Source organism: Vigna angularis, chromosome 11 (genome assembly GCF_016808095.1).
Source record: "Vigna angularis cultivar LongXiaoDou No.4 chromosome 11, ASM1680809v1, whole genome shotgun sequence".
NCBI classification, from domain to species: Eukaryota; Viridiplantae; Streptophyta; class Magnoliopsida; order Fabales; family Fabaceae; genus Vigna; species Vigna angularis.
The window spans coordinates 1,838,165-1,861,011 of NC_068980.1; the positions used below are offsets into that span (position 1 = coordinate 1,838,165).

A 22,847-nucleotide genomic window follows, 5' to 3' on the forward strand; every position below is an offset into this window, starting at 1 on the left:
TAAATTTATATAAATGTTACACTAATATTTATATTAAAATTCATTAAAAAACATGATTAATAATATATAATAATATAAAAAGTTATAAAATCATTTTTAATGGAAAATATAAATATAATATTTAAATAATAAATTTAGTTTTAATTTAAAAAAAAACAATATTATTTTATTTTAAAACTACTTAATAAACATATATAAAAACTAAATTGAAATAAAAACAATGACATTTAACTGTTGTATGAAATACTTAAAATCTAAGTAGTTAACAATTTTTTTCCCAGAAAAATAAAATAAAAAACCACATATTGACACATATCATGCCATTGTTGGAATGAGTAATTAAAAGAAAACCTAATTGACATACTTCTTCAAAAGTTTAAATTGAAATAAAAAATTTATAAGACGAACTTAAAATTTTTCAACCAAAATAAGACTAAACAAATAATTAACCCATTCATTAAAGAAAGATTAATTCATTTTGGTATCTTATTATCATAAACGGAAAAAATTATTAAGAAATACTTTATTTTATCTAAACTTTTTACGCGTAATTTTGTCATTTATATATATGTAAAGAGACATATACGTGTGAAAGGTTATAAAATTTAAGGACTTAATGCCATCTTCAAACAAATTATAATCCAATAATTATATTAAGAATTATACCAGCCTGAGTTAAAAAACACGAACCAATATATTCAATTGTGCACGTAGGATTTTCTTACTTTAAATTGAGTAAATGAAAACCTTATCCGTTTTAAAAGGTGTGATTATTTTACCTCTACACAAACACAATACTCACTAACTTTTTCATTACATCTGAAATTATATGTGTATGTGTGTGAATTCACATTTACCTCTAAATTATACTAAATGACAGTCACATTTACCATGTATTTTAAAACTTTAATTTTAAATTTCCATAAAATATTGTTTAAGTTTTAACTAATGAATCATTTTAAAATAAAAAATATACATTTTACTTTGTTACAAAATTAAGAAAGAATAATGACATTTTATTACAGATAAAAAATTATTTAAAAGCTACTGAAGATATCAATGTCATTTTATTGAGATGGGAATGTCAACATGAATATTATATAACATAATATTATGAAGGTAAGTACAATTTCTTATGTATGGTCACTTTTAATAAGATAATTGTTTTCTTACTTTCTTTTTAAAATCTCATATTGTGAATTGAGATACAGAAAAAATCTGTAAGTAGACTAGAACATTTTATAAGGGTCTATTTAGTTAGACTCATACTCTATTAATAAAAAGAATAAAAACACCTCTAAAAACATTGTTAAACATTTTTGTCTTGAACAAAATCTTATCTGCTGTAAAGATTACCAAATAATAACATGCAGATGCAATTAAACAATGTAGGGTTGGCTGAAGACAGGGTGGAAGAAAATTTGGCCAAATTATACTTATTTTAACTTAAACTGTGGCTGTTATACAACTACCAGCAGAAAGAAGGCAAATAATTGAGCATCCTTTTCAAATAATTGAATCAATTTGTATTTTTCGAACTATAATTATTGTTTAATCTTCTCTTACTGAAAAAATTATCAGGCACATCAAGCTCAAAGCTGAAAAACAACAATTTTAAAGGTTTTTTCTTGCACTAAATATTTTTTTTTTGAAAATGCCATTAACTTTATTTAGAAATAATTTTTTACTCAAGTGCGTCCCATAAATGTTGACAAGTTGGAAAATTGCAGATATAAGCGGAAATGTAGTTTGAAGCTCAGCAATTTTAGTACGTAAAGTTACACAGTTTGTTTTTAGTCAATTTGTGATACTATTTATCGAAAATAAGCAGAACTGATTGTTGCAGAACTGATTGTTGTGTATATATAGATAATGAATGAGCAGTTTTTCTAGGAGTGTTAAAGAATAAAAAAGAGTGCATTTGAATTCGTTTTTATGGTGATGAGAGGAAGTTGTTTTGTAACATTGGTTTTGGCATCAGAATAAGATTCTGACGTAAACGGGCATGGCTGATTCATTAACAGCTTGAGACAGAGTTGTTGTGGTACAGTAGTTGTAGAAGGTAGCACACGTGAACGCCTATGTCTCATGCATCGAAACCTTGACAAATGTCTCAACCTGAAACGGAAAAGGAAGCAGCCTTCACATTCATATATATATATATATATATATATATATATATATATATATATATATATATATATCCAACACCAACAACAACGCTACACACAACTTCTGCACTCTGCATATATGCTGCAAACCCTTTTCTCAATAAAATAAATGTCTTCATCTTATTATGAGAGTGGTTCAGGAAAATGAATCAAATATGCAAACAGATGAAACAAACACGTATACTCTCAACTTGTAAATATTATATTACAACCCCATAAATAGAACTTCATCGGAAACTGTCTCAGGAGACATGTGAATATTTTATCTATCTAAAAGGCACCATGCATTGGCGCTTTGCAAAAATACGTCTTTTCAGAATCAATATCATCAACCATCATGTAATTTGTGAACCTTTAAATCATTCTTAAGCATCAAGCAACTTCATGTAATCCTGTACGGAAGGGATTAGATCATACTTCGTTGTAACCCGGTCGTTTGATATAACTTTTTTTAGTTATATATATATATATATATATATATATATATATATATATATATATATAAATAAATAAATAAATAAATATGTGTGCGTGTGCGTGTGCGTGCCTATGAAAATTAAACTAATTAAATTTTCTAGTTAAAGTAGGTTATATTTGAAAATTACATTTCCCCTACATATTAAATTAATGCGTAATCATATTTTTCAGGGCACTAAATTTGGTTATTTTTAGGTTTATTTGTTTTAATGAATTATAGGTGCAGAAATTAAAGTTGTAGTGAATAAATGAATTTAGAAGAAATTAAAATGTTTAATATTAGCTATGATGAGTTTTAAATATATAGAACCTATCAGAAACACAACTGAGAAATTTATCACTTAAATTTACATACAATGTTTTGTGTACTTTTTGCTAATGTGAAAAGAAAAACATGTATGGCACCTGAGGAAACGAGGTTTTTGTTTACTTGTACACAATAAAACGTCTTTTTTGACATTTCGAACGTTACATTCTCCAGATAAAATTCTTCATTAATATAGTAAAATTTACTTTTTTAAACTTTATTTTGTTTTCACTTTAAGTTATTTTTTAATATTAAATTTTTTATATTTTCTAATTGAGTGATATGGCTATTATAATGTCATCTTATTTATTTGTCATGTTATAAGGTATATGAAGTTTGAAGTTTGTTTTGTAGTTAATGAAAAATGATAATGTGATTAATTAAAAACATATTTATGAACCATCTAAAAACACAATAAATATGTTTTCAATAAAATTCCCATATTGCTATTCAATATGATTTTTTTATTAATTAAACGATCCCGTGAGATTTGTTAACATGAGAGACAAATAAAAAAAATGATAAAAATTGAAGTAAAAAACCTAATATATTTTCAATAAAATCAAATTAAAAGTATTCAAATTACTTCAAAACTAATTAAATCTATTTTTAAATAGAAATCATAATATTGGTTTATAACGTAATACACATCTTAATTGTTAGATGTAATACACATCTTAGTTGTTAGACATGAAAATAGTGTAAATTTATGTCTTAATATTTTGTTTGTATATGTGACAACAATAAGAATTGAAAATATTATAAGTATTATTATCAGTTTGTTATTTATTTAAAATGTCACAAATCATGTTGAAATACAGTTTTGACACATTATTTGACAATAATAAAAATTGAAAATATTTAACACATCATTTTTCTCCTAAAGAAATGTCAAATAAGTATAAGTCTGTCAACCAACTATTTACCTTTTCATATTCAAATACAGTTTTGAAATAATGTTTGAAAAATAATCTTGGCAAAGTTAAAGACAATTGTATCCTAAATAATTTCTTTATCATTAAACAAAAAGAAAAAGCAACAAAAGTAGTTCTCCTTTGAGCTGTTAAGTTCAGAGTTGAGACAGAGTTTTGTTCTCTTTTTTATTTCCAAGCATTATTTATCATGAAAAATGAAAAGAAAAAAGAACACAAACTAAACTTTTTGTCAGATTTAGAGTAGACAAAACAAATCCCTATGATAATAGACACAGATCGAACGGTAAGGAGAGGTTGATGTGTAGGAGTGACGGTTGAGTAGCAGCACAGGGAATCGCATTCATTCACAATTCTGAAATGATCATCATATGGGGATATGTGAACGGAGAGAGAGTGAAAGAGAGGGAGTGCAGAACAGAACAGAACAGAGGAGACAAGATCATGGGATCTGCATGTTTTTATTGCAGAAGCCCTGCAAACATGGATCATGCAAATCCTCTCCCTCCAAAATAAAAACAAAAAAGCAAGCTTTGCTATCCCATCCATCAATTTCCTGACATCTCAAAAGCACCCACCCCTTTCAATTCTTTTTATTTCTGTTCAGCCCTCAAGGTGGTATTTTTATTTATCATCCACAAATCTTATCCAACCCAAATGAATCTTTAATTAACCAATTATCTTCCAAAACCAGCATTCGCTAGCATAATTACCATCATCACCAAAAGGGTAAACCTTTGTCCTTTTATGCCAGCATGGACTTGAGCGTGCCAGTGTCCCTCTCTTTGGACTTTGAAGTGCTTAAGTAAACTAATACGTCTTGACTCAGATCCAAAAGGGTAAAAAAAGGTGCAAAGTGATCAAATTGAATGAGTTTGATTAGGGAGAAAATCTTTAATCACATTGCAAGTCATTTTCCAGCACAGAACTAATAAAGGTAGGGGGTGTTTGGGGATATGTGCTATGAAGGCAAAGGAATAGGAATAGGAGCTATAAGGGTATAAGGGTATAGGGGGAGTGTTGTGAAAGGAGAATGAGTATCTTTAGGAGAGGTCAGCGCAACATAACACAATAGCAGCACAGCATGCTTTACTTCCTGTGCTAAACAACCTAACGTTATTTTATGAGACTTCAGGTTGCGTGCATTGTGCTCTAATTCCGTTCCTGTTTTGTGTTCTTGGGTTGGTTGGTTCGCCAAGGGGAATCTCTCTGGTTTTTATCACCTCTGTCTCTTTTTTTTTTGCCTCCTCTCAAATAACCTTCCTCTCTCCTTAAAAAGAGGAAAGACACACACCTAAGACATAGAGAGAGAAACATAGATAGAGAGCAGGAGAACCCACTAAGCGTGCAAATAAAAGACTTAAAGCAAAGCTAGATTGCAATCCCATGCTATTATAGCTCCCTCCACCTTTGCTTTTCCAGTGTTGTTTTTTTTTCTCCCTTCCTTTCTCTTGGTGGGGTTTCCATTGAGCTGTGATAATACTTGTGTTCCTCCTACTGCTACCTTAACCTATCCACCGTTTTGCAGTGGCCAATACCTTTTAAGGTTACATTGTAGGTCCTTCTGTCTTTCGGCTCAGAGTTTCTCCCACACCAAAGGTCTTAGGCAAGTTTGCCTACCAAGAAGCTCTTTTTCATTTTTTCCCATCTACAACATGTGGTATTTAGCTGATTTAAGCTGTGGTTAGACTTGTAAGAATTTCACCTCTCCAACGCAAACTCTATGATTCTGTGTCCATTTTTTCATCTTTTATATAAAACAAGACAGTTGTTTTCAGCCTTTTTGTGTTTTTTGTCTGTAACCAGTGATTTATCTGTTGTTGCATGAAACAGTCCAGAATACATATATTTGGTGAGTAGTATTTGAGCAAGGTGGAATCTTCCTTTTGAGTGTGGCGTAAACTAGCGATGGATGAAAGGTCAAGAAACGAGGTATCTCCTCAGCTGTTAGATTTGATCCCAAACGAGCGAGAGTGGCAGATGAACAGAAACGAAGGAAAGTCCTCAGAGGAGAGAAAGCTCGAACTGAGGCTAGGTCCACCTGGTGAGGACTGGACTCTCGGTGGTAAAATGAAGAACGCCAACTCAGAAAGAGAGGAGTCACTTCTCTCTCTTGGGTGCTTCCCTTCTTCCAACATGTCTCATGCAATACTCAGCCCCAACAATGGGTTCCAAAGCAAGGCTTCTCCATGGCCAAACTACCACAACAAGAGTAACAACAAAGCCTCTGCACCTTTTCTTCAGTTCCCATCAGCTGCACCCGTGATGGGAAAAGATGCTTCACAAAACTGCTGCCCTAAGGTGGTAGAGTTGCAGAATGGTTGTGGTGGTGGTGATAGCAAAGTGTTCTCTCCCTCTCCTGCAAATACAGCTGTGTCACAGCCCAACACCTCTCAGAAAAGGTACTCTACCTTTTATTTCTTGTATCCTTGTTTTGTTACTTTTCGGCAGAGGATATTCATTCCCAGAGTCACGTTGTTTCATATATTTTTTGGTGTGGTCCATGCAAACCAAACTCTGCTCTCCATCTTTCTACTTGTTACCATGTGATAGATCTGGTGTTTCACATCCCCTTGTTGCACGTTTATGTGATAGAAGTAATTATTGAGTTTTCCATCATTAATTACCATTTATATGGTTACCCTCATCCAAATAAAAAAATGGGATGGGACAAGTTTTAAGCTTTGATCTCCCTGTACTTTGTACTGGCCGTTTTTGTTCTGCTATGCTTAACTTTGCCATGTTCTCCCAGATATGTCCACATCGGTTATTTTGCTATCTGTCATTTATTATGTATCTTGGTTATCTTTCCTGAGGTTTGACATTGGCATGTGAATATCTGACCCTGTCTCTATTTCCCTCTCTTTAATTTCTTTCGTCCCTCGTGGGGGAAGCCTATTTTGGATTGTAGATTTAAATTTATTAGAAAAAGGTACAGACATTGTGTAATTCCAAATATGTGAATTTGATGAGTGATGACAGGGTTGTGCTAGTGTGGTAACTAGGGTGAGCTCTTTAGCCCCACCTCATCCTTTTGTTTTTTAACTTTTTAGCCTTGTTCTCACCAGTTTCACTGTTCACTTTCATGCCTAATTTGACATTTTCCTTGTGGACCCTCCGCAAACAGAACTGCTCCCGCTCCGGTGGTGGGGTGGCCCCCAATTCGTTCCTTCAGGAAGAACCTTGCTAGCAGCAGCGCTTCTAAGCCATCAACTGAATCACAGCCTGAGCAGCACAACAAGGTCGCTGGTAAAAAACCTGTTGATAACTATGCCGGTAAAGGTTTGTTTGTTAAGATCAACATGGATGGAGTTCCAATAGGGAGAAAAGTGGACCTCAATGCTTATGACAGCTATGAAAATCTCTCTTCTGCTGTGGACGAGCTTTTCAGAGGTCTTCTTGCTGGTAATTTTTGTGACAATAATTCAATGCTTGTGCACTTGTTTATTCTCTTGTTTACTACTTTTAATTGATTGCTACCCAACAACAACTGATAAAAACACAAGCAAGTTTTTATAAAATTTAAGACTAGCTATGTACTTGGGGGGTTGGCTACATTAATTCAACATTTAATGCTTACGGTCAATCTGTTTCACCAAACAATTTTTTTAATATAATTTGTGATTATTTCTCTAGACAATCTCGTTTTGAAGTTTTGTTTTTCCACGCTTTTCTACAATTCCTGACTGTGAAGATGGAAGTTTTGTGAAGTTATCTCATTTTGTCTTTTCCTACCTCTGTTTAGCTCAAAGAGATTCCTCTGCTGGTGGAGTTCACAACAAGCAGGATGAAGAGAAAGCAATCACGGGTTTATTGGATGGGAGTGGAGAGTATACTCTTGTTTATGAGGATAATGAAGGAGACAGGATGCTTGTTGGGGATGTGCCATGGCAGTAAGCATCTTATTATCATTATCAATCTTCTGCACTATTATTTCATTTAGTATTATAATATTATATAATTTCCACTTGGTGTGTGAGTGCCAATGGAGGATTAACATTATGATCTCATAACTGTAATAGATATTTATTTAGATTCCCAGTGCTTAACAATTACTATATATTTATATCAAACATCCTTTTAGGCAATTGCTGTGAATAAATCCGAAGTAGTACATGCCATGGCATGTCTGTTCTTTCACATGACAACACCTGTACGACTGTCTCCTCTCGGAAATACAAATAAACTATAAATTAAATGGCGCAATTTGCTTTTCCCTTTGATGTTTTTTTAATGATTAATGTTTACATATCATCCTTGGCAGCATGTTTGTATCAACAGTGAAGAGGCTGAGAGTGTTAAAGAGTTCAGAGCTTTCTGCTTTTACCCGTGAGTTCGAATCTTCTTTTTCACTTTCCTCATTTTGTTACTGTTGTGATTGAAAACTGAAGAAGTGCTTGTTGGTTTCAGTTGGCAGTAAGCAAGAGAAGATATCTCTTGACTCAGCAATGAAATAAAGAGCAGTTTGAGTTTTGAGGTTTGAGGTTTTGTTCTGTTCCCCTGCTGAAACTGGAAGACTCCTCTAATTTGACGTTTTGGTTCTTTTGTCTGGTGAAGATCATGGAATGAAGCTAGAAGGTGTTGTACGTACATTACAACTAAGTAATGTGGTCCATATATCTTTTTTTAATTTTGAATGAAGATTTGAAATGCTTATGGGTTGTATAAATAGGGAAGGAAAACTTCAAAATGTGTGTACCAATGTTGAATGATGTACTGTTGAGCAACCATTAACTTGTTTTATGGTTTGTATTTTGAAGTCCCTTTTGTAAGGGGTTTCTCATTGTCTTAATAATTTCAAATCCACATGGTAAGGATCCAAATTTGGGTAACGTGTACATATGTCTTCTTTACAAACATTTACAAAAAAGAAAATTACTTTGATATGATAGACAGTAGAAAAGTGCCCTCTAATCAGAAAAATCTCTACTTACAAACAATCTGAAAAGCCATTTAACAAAGGTCAATTTGCTTGGTGAACACGATCCTATTCTTAGCACCATCTTTGTTCTTAACACAGTTCCTTTCTTAAGTGCAATAGTTCAAAGTGAGAAGCACATAAAAAAGAAATCTTGAAAGAAGTATCTTTACCATTTTTATAGAATTGTAACTGTTGGATGTGTGTGAACGTTGGACCAGGCAATGTATGTTAGATGAAAGAATAAAGGAAAGTCTAAGAAGCAATGCTGGGAAATAGTGATTCCAAAAAGGGATGGTCAAAGAGCATTGGATCTATGCCTATAGTAAAGAAGAAATGGTTTGAAAGAAAGCGATTTTGTTTGGTTTGGGGAAGAATCAATCAATGGTCGTTGTCGTTGGGAGGTGCCTAACTTGGATGGGTAAATATGAGAGTATGTATGTGAATGTGAGTTAGGGTTAGGGTATGCTTATCCTCCAAAGGGGACAAATAGACAGATACATTCTTTAACTTTGCGTGGCTTTACTGCTTATGTGCGTGTGTGTTGTCCCTAAAGGGAGTTGGTGAAATGTAGGGGTTGACCACCACGATCTCCCTCTCCTTATTAAAAAAACTCATTTTATATTGTGTCATGCATGTTTTATTTTACATTTTAATTATATAATCTATAAATATTTTGGAATGAACAATTCAGAACATAACTTTTATATTTTGAATTGTATATTTCCAAACCTAATTATTATGTCCAATAGTCTTTTGCATTATTTGCAAGAAGACCTAAGACAATTTAATTTTTTTTTTTCACTTTCTGAAAATGTCTTTTGTGACTGAGTTTTATGTTTCAAAACAAATAATATTTATATAGTGATTGACTCTAATAATGTCAGACAAATTTAGAATTTAAACATATTTGGGAGATTTTGAAACTAAAATTAAACTAAAAATATATAAAATTAGATTTTTAAAGTGTATGGAGGGTGTAGAATGAAATTGTGAAGGTGCAGGAAGCAACCAATACTGTTTGTTTGAAATGGATAATTCCTGCCCAACTTATCAGACAAAACAATATTCCTATAACATTACCGTGTTTGGGTACAAGTTAATTAGAATTAGACCATCTTCTGCCTTAACGTAATATTACATGTAACTATTTATTGAATTGGTTAAAATGGGTTATATTAATATCCTTTAACCTCAAAAGGTTTATAAATCCTTTTTACTGGTTTAGAATTTGGAAAAAAATGATTTCGTTAATGGTGAATATTATACATTCATATGAAGATAATTGACATTGAGTGTGCATATGGAGAATGTCCATGCCCATAGATAACAACTGCAAGTTTCTAGAAAAAACAATAATATATTTTAAAGGTGTTCAATATAAAACTGATACAATAAAAACAAATGGAAATCAGTAAAAAACCAACAAGGGATAAGATTCAATTTTAATTTAATTTTCATAAATGGAATTTGATTTGGATTTTAAATTGAAAATCAGTAGCATAATTACATTGAAAAAAATTATTTATTCTATTTAAATATAATACAATGTACTTAAAATTAATCAATGACTCTTCCACATATGCCTGTATGTATTTTGAAGTTGTTTTATACTTTATTTTAAATTTTACTATAATATATTTATGTTGTAACTTTTAAGTATAAAATTATGTGACTTATTTATAAATATGATAATAAGTTAAAATTAGAAAAATAATAATAGCTGTAATTTTCTTTATAATGTATCTCTTTGTTTAACAATTTTATAACGATAAGAATTATAAAATCAATCAAAATCAAATCACAAAATATTACTAATTTAATATTTATATTAAAATTAAATTAAATCAGAGCGAAACCTATTCCATTGGTGACTATTTAATAAAGAAAATAAATCAAACCAAAAAACCCAATAATAAAAGATAAAGAAGAACGACACATTCTCAATATGTAATTAATATGTGTAGGTTATTTCCACATGTGTCTTCAGTCCCATTAGAAATAAAGTGTTTATATATTCAGTAATATCAAGGTCCTACTAGACCATTATCTTAACTTTTTTAATTGTTGTTAGTATAATAATATTTTAAATTTTCTATTACAATAGCTTTAAATTAAAAAGTACATTTTTTATTTATTTTAAGATTATGATAATGAGTTTGAATAAAATATCATACAATTAATCCAATTGATACCACTAAACGAATTATATTAGACATAAATAAATAATTTTAGTATTACAATTGAATTAATGCATTAATTAATTATTAATTGAGGTAAAAAACTAAAATGAACACAAATTAATGAATAAAATTCAACTAATCATTTTTTTTTAAAAATCCTAAGGCTCAATATTTATCAACATGACCTTGAGGAAATACAATCATTGTTGGACTTTGAGATTTTAGCATTTTAGACTTGGGTAAGGATTCAAGAACTAGAAAAAAAAGATAATAACATGAATGAATTGAGAGTGAGAGTTTGTATATCAATTAGAAATAGTAACAATTTATAATAAATATGTGATTTAAACTTTACTTTATAAAACAATTTTATAAAATTAAATTTATAAATTTTTATTATATAAATAATAAAATTTTTGTAGGTGACACTACTTTGTTGATAATTCAATTGTTAGTTTAATATATTAATAAAATAAAAAAATTAAATACTATATAAAAATTATATATGAGTGATCATATTTCATTCGTATTATGTCTCATTAATTATCCTTTGTTCAAAAAACCCACCATATTTTAAAGATTTATGACAAAAATATCTTTTAATAAAAAAAGAGACAAAAAGTTTTTAATGATGATAAGTATTGGTATAATAAAGGTTCTTTTTACTATTGTCTCTTTTATAATTAACTATACTGTATTACTTAAATATACTTGTATATATTACCTTATGTAGTTAATAGTTGTAAATCATTTATTAAATCAATGGTTAAATTAATAAAATCAATAGTAAGAAGAAATTAGTGTTGTTTATATTCTAGTATAAATATGTGTATAGGATCCTAATAAAAATTTCAAGCTGAAAAAAGAGAAACAATTCTCAGTGATCATGGTAAGAGATAAATAAATTATTGAGAACTTTTTTATAATTTTGTTCTTTTCATAATAATAAACATTCATTTTAGAATGAACTAATTTTTCTTAATAATTAAACTTTCAACTTTAGAACTCCTAACCTCCCACACTCACCCTTTCAACTTTACCATTAAACTATCTTTATATCTCCTTTAGTTTTCTTTCGTAATCGTTTACATAAACAACTGATGAATATAAGCACTTATTACGAAACACTTAATTCATTGTTCGAATGAGTTTTACAAGAAATACATATAAGATATAATGTTAAAACAAATGTTTCAAACCTCAACTGTAGAAAAAATTAAATGAAAAACTATATAAACTAAAATACATAATGGATTTTAATTTATAAAGATAACTAATGTTTTTGACTTCTTATTTTCCTTTCGTAGAGGTTATTGTAAAAAAAGTAACTTAAACAACACTTTAGCTATTTATCCAAACAACTATGCTCAGTTTAATCCCTAACTAAAGCCAAGTCATCAATATTTATCAAACAACTTCTGGAAACATTATTATTTTGAGCAGTTATATAATTAAGAACTTAACGAAATTGAGTTCGTGAGATTTTTCCCCCTAGAAAATGTTAAGATTATTTTATTAATCTCTAAAATATACATTTTCTTTTCTTTTCAACTCATACTATCCCTTAATTAATGGTAAAGCATTTGAATTTTGGTTACCCTTTGGATATACGATAGAAACATGTTAACAAGGGGAGTTTACACTGTTTACGTTTATAATTATTCCTACTATAATACTATAATTAAAAAAAAGAGAGTTTGTTGCAGTAAAGTCATCTTAATTACCTTTAAATTAAACTCAATTAACTCTCCACTTGTAATGTTGCATTAAGTAACTGAAGTAGCAAGTTGACCATTGGGATATATAAAGAAAAGCCATGTAATTAGTTTTTAAATTGGAAGGAATAGAATTCACCTATTTATTTGTCTTTTTATTTTTTATTTTCTGACTACACGTGCAGTTCATCCAGAAGACATCTAAATCAAAATGCAAATAATTTCTTCTGCTTTTTATGGGGCGGTGGAATTATGTTGTCGGACGAAACCGTGATTCACATTCTAGCTTTGGCAGGTAAACTTTCAAGTCAATTATGAATTTCTTGAGCTATCTTTCACTCTATATATTTATAAAATATTCTTACGCACTGTGGCTATAGTCACGTACGCAATGTTCCCTCTTCAATCTTTCTTTCTTTCATGCACAGTTTAATTAACTCCATTTGCATAAAATCAACTCATACATTCCAGCTTTGAAATTTTCTGCATCTTCTGTTCAACTTCAATACTGCAATTCACATTCTATAGCTTCTAGCTTTTTACACCATTAAGTAGTGTAAAAATGCTAACTAAAATTATTAAGATCTCACCAACCGTAAGAAAATTTTCAAAACGAGAAGCAATATATAGATATGTTTCTGGTAGCAACAATAGGGTTCTCAGATTATATAGATGTCCCAAATCCTTACATATGTTAGACAAAATACACCAGGAATTGATTAAGCAAATGGGATCTAAACTGACATAGATCAAAGGAAGCAAAAGATCCCTTCTTAACAAGAATCACTTAATTAAACAATATTAATCCCATAATAAAGAAAGAAATATGTTGAAGGAATTAATCAACAGTCGGAAGGGAGCAAAACAAGGAAGGAAAAGAAAAAGAAAAGAAAAAATTATACAGGTGATTCCATATCCCTAATCAGTAGCTAGCTAGGCTCTACCTAATGAAAAGTGAAACTCATCTCAGCGTAGACTTCAATATCCTTCCAGTCATATTCTATCTATGTAACATGTTTCTCTCCGAATTGTTTTGAAGACAAATAATAAGCTAGAGGAAAAAGAAACAGCAACCACATCTAGCTAGTGGAACAAAAATAAATAGGTAATAATTTAGTATATATATTTAGGCTTCATCAGTAACTTGCCTGGCTTGAGCCTGTGTGCCGTGTGTGTGACTAGACGACAGTTTGAACAAGAGAAATCATGGAGTCATCACTTTCACCATCACCTTCTGTTCTGCCATCTCTGCAGTTAGATCCACCGTAGTAGGCGGATAGTTTTAGCAAGAACAGGCTCTAAAACCATGAGATATATATATATATGTATATATACAGTGAGAATAACCTTTTAGATGATCAGTCAGGGGAAACAAAAGTCAAGTAATTAATGGGTTTGGGAAAATAAAGGGTGGTGATGATATATATACATATATATTGAAGTTGTATATATATAATATATATAGATATAGATATGAATGAATAATAATGATAATGGATCACCCATTAGTAACTTTTGTTCTTTGACCCAACCCTTGCTGTTGTTAGCCAAAGATGTAATCATGCAGGTGTGAGTGGGATTCCTTTCATTTTCGTTTTTATTTTTATCCCTTTGGCTTTATATTTTATGCTATCAGAGAGTTTCAGGCTATTATGGAGGCACACTCAACAGCTTCTGAAGATCCTTCTTTAAAGGGTACAGAACAGGATCGATCATGCTCTGGACACTGCGCAAAAATTTTCAGTTATTCACGTTCTTTTATACCCAGATCATCATTGCCAAAGTTACGAAATTATCATACATCATATATTATCAAAGCTAGCCCCTTTTTTCAAAATTTCACGAACATTCCATTAGGGTAACACATTTCTCATAATAATTATCACATTTCCACAAGTGGGTCAAGGTTTGTGAAACTCGTCAACTAGGGTTTGATTTCTCCATGGACAAATAAAAAACAAAGCAGTACTCGAGGAGACCGCAACAATTTGGGGCACCTTCCCCAAATGTATATAAATAATAGTAATAATAAGTATTCTATTGGCCAGTTGGTGCCCTTTTTAGTCAAAATACAATTACTATGTCAAGCTCCTATTCTTCTTTATGCATTCTTTTGTCACCATCACAGCAATTTAACAACAAAAAAGAAAAGAAAAGAAAATATACATGGAGAGAAATAGAAACATAAATGGAGGTTTGAAAAAAAAAATGCAACACCGACTATAAGGAGAAGCCGTATGAAAAGAAGCTGTAACAAAACAACAGGCACACGCGCATGGGGATTATGGAGAGCTGATTATTTAAATTTAGCGGGTTTCAAATGATTAAACTATGAGCTTCAAGAACATGCTTTAATATAATAAAGTTTTTAAAAGCTTGAAACTATCCCAATTGCACACGCAACCATTTCTAAAACATCTTCAAAAAAAATATTAAACATGTTTTAAAAAGTCATCACTTTTTTTCATTTTAACTTTTAGGATAAATTTACAAATCATCTTCTTAAATTAAATAATTTAAAAAATATTTGTTTTATTCTTTTAATTAAAATTTTGAAAGTCTATAAATATATTTATCCTATTAATAAAATTTTATAAATTGTATAATTAAAAATGTAGTACACAATATAATTTGACTTTTTTTTTGGTACATAAAACATAGATAGCTTTTGTTCTTAACTAAACCCAACCACACAAGGTACTTTCACTTCTGACAAAACTCAACTAACCTCAACGAATAACACATGTGGGGACATTTTGGTGTGTGAACTATGAACATAGTATAGAGAAACAAACATTTGAAATGTTATCTTAATCATTATACTAAGATCAAATAATATAATTTGATTTTAAGTATGCTTGAGTTTATTTTAAATTTTGAAGATTTTCTTAGAAATATTATGAGTATTAGTTGAAGAGTTTTCTTTTTCATTTTTGAATCATTAGTTTAATAATTCTATTAAAGAAAACAAGAGTCGGACAATTATGGATAAGAGTTATTATTTCTTCGTATATCCAGTGTTATTAGCTATTGAATAATGGTCTAAAAGATATTTTTTTATCTTTTATGCCTACTGTCAATTAGTACTTCTTAAATTATATAAAATTTAAAGAAATTTAATTCCTTAAAATATAAATTTAAATGAAAGTTTATCTCCAAGTATATATTAAAATATTACTAAAAACAAAATTATATTTTTCATTCAATGAAATTTGAATAAGTTATACAAGGAAATAGAAGTTTAAATATTTTCTTTTCCAAAACAAGTCCAAAAATTTAAATTAAATAAAAATGTACAAATCAATGAAATTAAATTCTAACACAGTCTTGATACCATATTAATAATCTCTATTAACAAACAGATTAGTTTGAGATTTTACGCACAAATATGTAGGAGACGAGTGAATTTTGTTTCATTCCTAGACATTATCATTACCGTTCATACTTTTATGTTTTGTATTCTTTTAAATCTGTATTTAAAATAATATGCAGCAAATGTATAAAAAAAAAACAACAACAGTGAAAAAAATCAAGGAACAGTATCAAAACCTCCCCATAAAATCGGACAATCAAATCAAAACCTCCAATATTTGAAAAGAAAAAAGAAAAAAAATGTAATCAAAATCCAACAACCGAAATCAAACATGATTAATAAGGTGCTATTAATTTTGTTTACCCCAAGAGAGTCAAAACTCAAAAGCTTTGGAAATGTGAAGGAGGAAGAGAATCTAGATTGATTGCATTGGTCGTGAAAATTCCATTGACACCTCCACCCCTCAGTCTTTTAAGAAATACCCTTTTCACTCAAGTGTAGTTTCAGATTTTGTAGCAGAAGAAACTTCAGCAGGGAAGGTAAGGATGTAAGTTGAATGATCTGTAAGAAAGTTTTCTGCAATCACTGTTGAAAGATACTGCATGGAACTGAAAGATCTTTTTTCCATTCCAAGAAAGAAACTGAAATCACAAACCCATTTTGACCCATTACCTGGGACCAAAAAGATGATATAAGTTCCCTTTTAATGGCTATGCTGATGTTTAGTACATCAAAAGAGGGTAACACAGCGTTGAAGGGTTTGAACCAGAAACCATCATGAGTTTGTCAGTTGGTATCTTTTATCTTTAGTAGTACACGTTCCTGCAGTAATTGAGAGAGAGAAGAAAAGAGCTAGAACGCTTTTCAGTGGTAGGAAAATACAACCCAGTGGAAAACTCACATTTAATTGACCATGTCTTTTGTAGGTTAACAGAGACCATTATTGGAGTGAGTGGAAGGGCAAATTAGAGGCTCTTTCTCTCTTTTGAATTCAAGACCTTGTTAAGCTTTTTCCAGTTATTATTATTATTACTTTTTTCTATGGAATTTAGCCTTTCTTTCTTTGTCTCTAATTCTTGTCTCTCATCCTTGTGTGTGTCAGAGGTTTGTCTTCAAAACAATATACACAGTTATCCTTTCATTTAAAAAGCTTTGATGTTTGTTAACATGATATAGTATTATTAATCTATTCCTTTCTTCCAAAACTTGTTCTCTTCTTGCAACCTCTGTCATGCCTTCTGATAGATTTTTTAGACGCTTCCTTGCACTGAATTTCACCCTTTTTCCGATCACTATTTTTAAACTTTAAACTGCACTAGTTCCTGCTGTCACATTGCATTGACCACCACTTATATTAATTTCCTTACTATACTTGTTTACCTACATTACATACTCCTTCTCTATACACTCAGACCTGACTTAGTTCACATTGGAGTTTAAATCTCTCATTTTTCACACTCCAGATTGCTGGTGAGAGAGGTCAATCATGGGCAAAGCTACTAGATGGTTGAAGGGGTTGCTGGGAATGAAGAAAGAGAGAGACTGCTGTGGCTATTCGGGCTCGCTGGGAACTGACAAGAGAGAAAAGAAACAATCGGAGAAGAATGAAGAGAGTCACATTACACCATCTACCATTGATCATACTAAGCGCAGATTCTATGTTGCCAAAAAAGAGGGTGTGAAGAACAAACAGGTCACTGGTGTGGCAGTTGAGAGATCAAGAAGGAGTGGCAGAAACACCTTGATGATTGGAAGCAAGGAGGGCTGGGCTGCTGTGTCAATTCAATCCATTTTCAGAGGTTATTTGGTATGTGATTACTTTGTCTTCCAAGGAAAATCAAATCTAATTGCTATTTCTTCTGCATTTTTTTCTTAGCTTACAGAGATGTTGTTTGCTGAATTGCATTCTTATTCCAAAATACTCTTCTGTTATTGATGAAACAGTGACTTTTTTTCTTTTTTTCTAATAACTTAAACTATTGACATCTTTGACACACTCTGCAATTCATGGCATGTAACACCAGCACTTGAATTCAACTTTTAACAATGTGTTGCATTCAGGCGCGAAAAGCTCTTAGAGCACTCAAAGGATTGGTTAAGATACAGGCTCTTGTTAGAGGGTATCTAGTTCGGAAAAGGGTTGCTGCAACTCTTCACAGTGTGCAAGCAATGATGAGAGCTCAAGCTGTTGCTCGATCGGTTCGAGCTCGTCGATCCATGGACAAGGAGAACAGATTTCACCCAGAATCTCCTTCCAGAAAATATGTGGTAAAAAAATGGTCATGTTCAATCTTTTTCCATCAACATTGCCATATTTTTTAAGCCAATTTTTTCTCTCGTAGCAGCAACAGTTTGATGCAACAAGAAATTATCAATCTCGCAACAGAAGGGCACGCATATACTGTAAGGCACCATCGAATGGATTTGACGAGAGCTCAAAAGTTTTTGAGTTTGACAATCGCATGGCCCATTCAAGATCTCGGAGCATTAACACTGCAATGTCTGAATGTGGAGAAGAGCTGCATTATCAAGCAATGTCCTCCTCTCTCCCATGTCAAGTTCAAGGTCGAATCTCGCTTCATGAAAGGCGTCAGCACCCTCAAGAGTTTGAATGGTTCTTCAATCTTGACGAAGGTAACAAGTTCTCCTCAGCACACAACACCCCTCGTCTATCAAAATGTACGACACCAGCTACTCCATTGAAGAGTGTTTGTGGTGACACCTTCAGGAGCTGCTCCGATTTCCCTAACTACATGGCCAACACTCACTCTTCTAAGGCCAAACTAAGGTCTCACAGTGCTCCAAAGCAAAGACCTGAACACAGAAAAAGGCTTTCGATCAATGAAATCATGGCAGCCAGAAACAGTGTCAGTGGTGTTGGAAAGCAGTGGTTATCCAACCCAAAAACTCAAGATTGCTATTTCTTTGACAAGGTTATTTAGAAATATGGCTTTTCACTTGGAGAATCAAGATGAACAATAAAGAGGACAATGCAGTGAAGTGTGATTACATTTTAGTTTGTTTTGCTGATGATGCTTGTAACAGAGTGTGTTTTCTTTAGCACACTTTTGTTTTTCTTGTAACAAACGATTGTTCCTACCAAAGATTAAAGAACCTGGTTTAGTTTTATCAGTTTCTTTCTCAGGTTGTCTGAGTTTAAAATTTTAATCTTTTTATTATTCTTCATTTTCTTTCTGTTTAAACCATTTCGGTCATAGATCGTACCAAAATATGCATATGATTTGTTTTCTTGAAGTATTCACTCACTCAGATACATAGAATTGTATATACTGTTTTTCAACATATACATAGAATTGTATATACTGTTTTTCAACATATACATAGAATTGTAACATTGTAATTTTTGATACTGCACTGGAAAGATGGAAATCTTCCATTTTGTGATCATGACGCAAATTTATTGACCATGACACAAATTTATTGACCATGACACCAATTTATTGTGCTTTTGGAATTTAGTGATCATGACATGACGCAGTTTTTTTTTTTTTCATATTTGACTTGAAATGGCTTTCTCTTCGGATTCGAATTTGACTTGGGAAATATTGGATAATAGATTTAATTTTCATGTTGTGTATTTTAGAATGTAGAGGAGTAAAAAAAATGAAATTAAAATTGAAACAAATTTTTCGTCACGTTTCGAAATAAATAATATAAATGTAAAATCATACGGTATGAAATATGTCATCTATTAAATTAACAAATCTTATTATCGATGTATAATAATTAATAAATGATTTGTTGAAATGAAATATTTTCTTAAATAAAAGACATCGAGTTGAGTTTGAGCAATGCAAAGTATAATTGAGTGCAATTTTCAAGTTAAAATTTAATTATCATTATGTGCTCTTTTAATTTACTTTTACGTCGTTTTAGTCTTACACTTTTGGAAATCCTCCCTTATAGCCTGGTTTTGAATTTCGTAGATGTTTATTTTTTTTATTTGTAAATTTCTATCAATTAAATTATTGGAAGGAATACGTTAGATTTGATATTCAATGTTAACTTTAATAAAATGTTTGCAAGTACTCAAAAATACTGACATTCAGCACAAGTTTTTATGTCATTTAAAATAAATATATACAGAAACCACAAAAACCAAAGGCGTGTATTCAGTTTTAGATTAAGTTTAAGCATTCCACTTTACAAACGTAATTGGCCTATTAGCTCAGCTGGTTAGAGCGTCGTGCTAATAACGCGAAGGTCGCAAGTTCGAGACCTGCATGGGCCATTTTTTATTTCTTTTGTTTATTTCTTTTGTTTATTTCTTTTGTTTATTTCTTTTGTTTATTTCTTTTGTTTATTTCTTTTGTTTATTTCTTTTGTTTATTTCTTTTGTTTATTTCTTTTGTTTATTTCTTTTGTTTATTTCTTTTGTTTATTTCTTTTGTTTATTTTATAAAATAAGCTGATATTTTCCTTATAATTTAATTTTATAAAACTTTAGTTAATAAGGTGTATTCAAAATAGAAAGTGTTACTACTAATTTCATTAGAAAAAAATCAGGTTTAGTTGATATGAGCCTTTTAATAGTAGATGAGTTTCAGACAATATTCAGAACCGTCTTAAATTAGCAAAAACTAAATTATAATAAACTTATTGCAATACCTTTAAAAAAAAAATTATAATATTTAACAAATTTTTTTGTATGATGATTGATAATAATACTTAATTAAAACAACTGGTGCCCATTTCGAATAATAGGACATTCTTTAATTTAAATTTCTTAATAAGTACTATATATTAATATTAAGTTTAACTTTTATTTCATGAAATTAACATTTTTATTCAATAATTAGAAAATTTAAATAATATTGAATAATTGGTCCAAATCCTTAATATAAGGGATCCAAATTAATTGATTAAAGTGAACCGGATTTAAGAGTTAGTAAAATTGAAATTCATATGTTTTCAGGTTACGGTTTTAACTAAAGCGTATGAAAAAAACAGAGTGTGCAAATAGTTCAGTTTTTGCTTTTGTTCCACTGGGAATGGTGATTTCGTTTAAAAATAAAACAGCGACGTAGAAAACAAGAACAGAATATGAATATATTTAGAGTAAAATGAAATAAGGCGATTGAAAATTTTGAAATGCAGAAAGGGGAAGAGATGGGAAGAAGATGTAGGGAAAATGATTGTTGTGATTTTCAATGAAGGATGAAACACAACTGCCCACTTTCTCAAAACGATGTCGCAGGGAACACTTTCGGAAGAGTGCATTGAACAGAGCAAACACCGATACACACTATCCCTGCTTTTTAGATACAATTCAACCAAACTACGTTTTTCTTCTAATCTAAGGGAAAATGAAGTATTCGATGAAGAAGACGAGCAAGACGTGACTATATATAGGGAAACAATCAAACCCTAATCTAAAGTCGCTCAGAATATCGACACTTACTGGACCTCGGCTTAGACTCAGGCCCAAATTTCATTCTCCGGCCCACCTTGCCTCTGTGCTACGGTTCTGGATTAATGCTGTCAATTTAATTGCTTCAAATAGGTATAATAATTGATTAATTATTTGGCGTGAAATTTTATTCTTTTATAAACAATTAGTTGTCGTTATAGTCATTATATTCAGAATCAAATTTTACTAGAATAAAAAAAAAGTCATATTTTTGTATAAGAAAAAAATATGTACGAAATTAAAAAGAAAAAAATTGTTTAAAAAGAATAGTAAATATCAATTTTTTTTCTTTCTAGAAATAACTTTTTTATTATTATTATTATTATTGAAATAGCTGAAATCCATAAGAAAAAGTTTTACGAAACAAACACGTGCTTGTAGTATTGAAAGTAAGTTAAATCAAAGGAGTAGGGCTGGAAAAAAATAAATTATTTGAAACCAATGTAGTTTAATTCAAATTAAAAAGTTTTTCAATTCGAAATAGTTTATTATAGTTCAAAATATATATTTTGATTTGTCTTTGAAAAGAAATGTTTTAAAAAACTAAAATTTATTATTTAAACGATAAATAATTCCTTAAAATAAGAAATCTAATTCAAGTCGGAAACAATAAAAGGTAGATGTAGTTTCAAAATTATTATTTTTATTTATTTACCATTATTAACTAATCTAAGTGTAGTTAATCATAAAAAATCTAACAATGTGAATGTGACATAATTAAGTAGTATATTTAAATATGGGCATGTATTTTTCAAATATTAGGTTACAATTGTGAGTAAAATAAATTAAGGTTTGATTTAATTTTAAAAGTTTATTTTAATTCTGTTTGAACCACTAAAAATAGTTGAATGTACTATTATTATTTTATTACAGTTTAATTCACTTCAATTTTAGTTTAATTTAATTTAGTTTTTTCGCCTACCCCATAGTAGAGTTACTTAATTATTTTGTCTGATAAGATGAAAGAGACTATTAAAATTTTATTTATAAAATTTAATCATGAAACTGATCAAAACAAGTTAAAAAATATATTTGAATAAATTTCTTTTATGGAAACTAGTGAAAAATAACTTCTTTGACTGAATAATATACAACTTTGACAGCACATTTTTCGCTGAACGTACAAGATTGCTTTAAGAAACCTGTATTTTCACTTAAACAAGTATCTGACTCATTAAAATGTTCAGAGATCCAGTTTTAAAAAGATATTTGAATCAATTTTTTTGGAAATTGATTTTAAAAATATTTTAAAATTAAGTTAAAAACCATTTTAGATCAAATTTTATGGGGGAATTTGTTTTGAAATTTATATTCGAATTTTACAAACTAAAAACTCAAAACCATCCCAAACAAAATCCTTAACGAGAACAAAAAGTTTTAATTAAAAGAATTTTCGTAGT

General features: G+C 30.3%; 2 protein-coding genes and 2 non-coding genes across 10 annotated transcripts; 3 read left to right on the forward strand and 1 right to left on the reverse strand.

Moving 5' to 3' along the window:
- The first annotated feature begins 4,870 nt into the window (after positions 1-4,870).
- LOC108334265 (auxin-responsive protein IAA26) lies at positions 4,871-8,719 on the forward strand. Of its 3 annotated transcripts, none has more exons than XM_052870986.1 (6): positions 4,871-5,493; positions 5,721-6,289; positions 7,015-7,292; positions 7,633-7,780; positions 8,152-8,216; positions 8,298-8,719. In XM_052870986.1, the coding sequence occupies exons 2-6, from the start codon at positions 5,796-5,798 to the stop codon at positions 8,342-8,344; spliced, it is 1,032 nt and encodes a 343-aa protein (XP_052726946.1). In that variant the 5' UTR covers positions 4,871-5,493; positions 5,721-5,795; the 3' UTR covers positions 8,345-8,719. The 3 variants fall into 3 exon arrangements, with proteins under 3 accessions (XP_052726946.1, XP_017425507.1, XP_052726947.1); XM_017570018.2 differs by having other exon boundaries at positions 4,872-5,579; XM_052870987.1 differs by having other exon boundaries at positions 4,873-5,022.
- A 4,118-nt stretch (positions 8,720-12,837) lies between these two features.
- On the forward strand, positions 12,838-19,130 carry LOC108333647 (protein IQ-domain 26). 5 transcript variants are annotated; one of them, XM_017569119.2, is made up of 4 exons: positions 12,838-12,998; positions 17,480-17,823; positions 18,078-18,284; positions 18,359-19,130. In XM_017569119.2, the coding sequence occupies exons 2-4, from the start codon at positions 17,503-17,505 to the stop codon at positions 18,956-18,958; spliced, it is 1,128 nt and encodes a 375-aa protein (XP_017424608.1). In that variant the 5' UTR covers positions 12,838-12,998; positions 17,480-17,502; the 3' UTR covers positions 18,959-19,130. The 5 variants fall into 5 exon arrangements, 3 of the variants coding, with proteins under 3 accessions (XP_017424608.1, XP_017424610.1, XP_017424609.1); XM_017569121.2 differs by having other exon boundaries at positions 18,362-19,130; XM_017569120.2 differs by lacking the exon at positions 12,838-12,998 and adding an exon at positions 16,405-16,555.
- Positions 19,131-20,194: 1,064 nt separating this feature from the next.
- On the forward strand, positions 20,195-20,268 carry TRNAI-AAU (transfer RNA isoleucine (anticodon AAU)). Its single transcript has one exon. It is a non-coding gene; the product is annotated as a tRNA-Ile (tRNA).
- Positions 20,269-21,155: 887 nt separating this feature from the next.
- LOC128194881 (small nucleolar RNA snoR135) lies at positions 21,156-21,295 on the reverse strand. The gene has a single exon (XR_008246330.1). It is a non-coding gene; the product is annotated as a small nucleolar RNA snoR135 (small nucleolar RNA).
- Between the last annotated feature and the right edge of the window lie 1,552 nt (positions 21,296-22,847).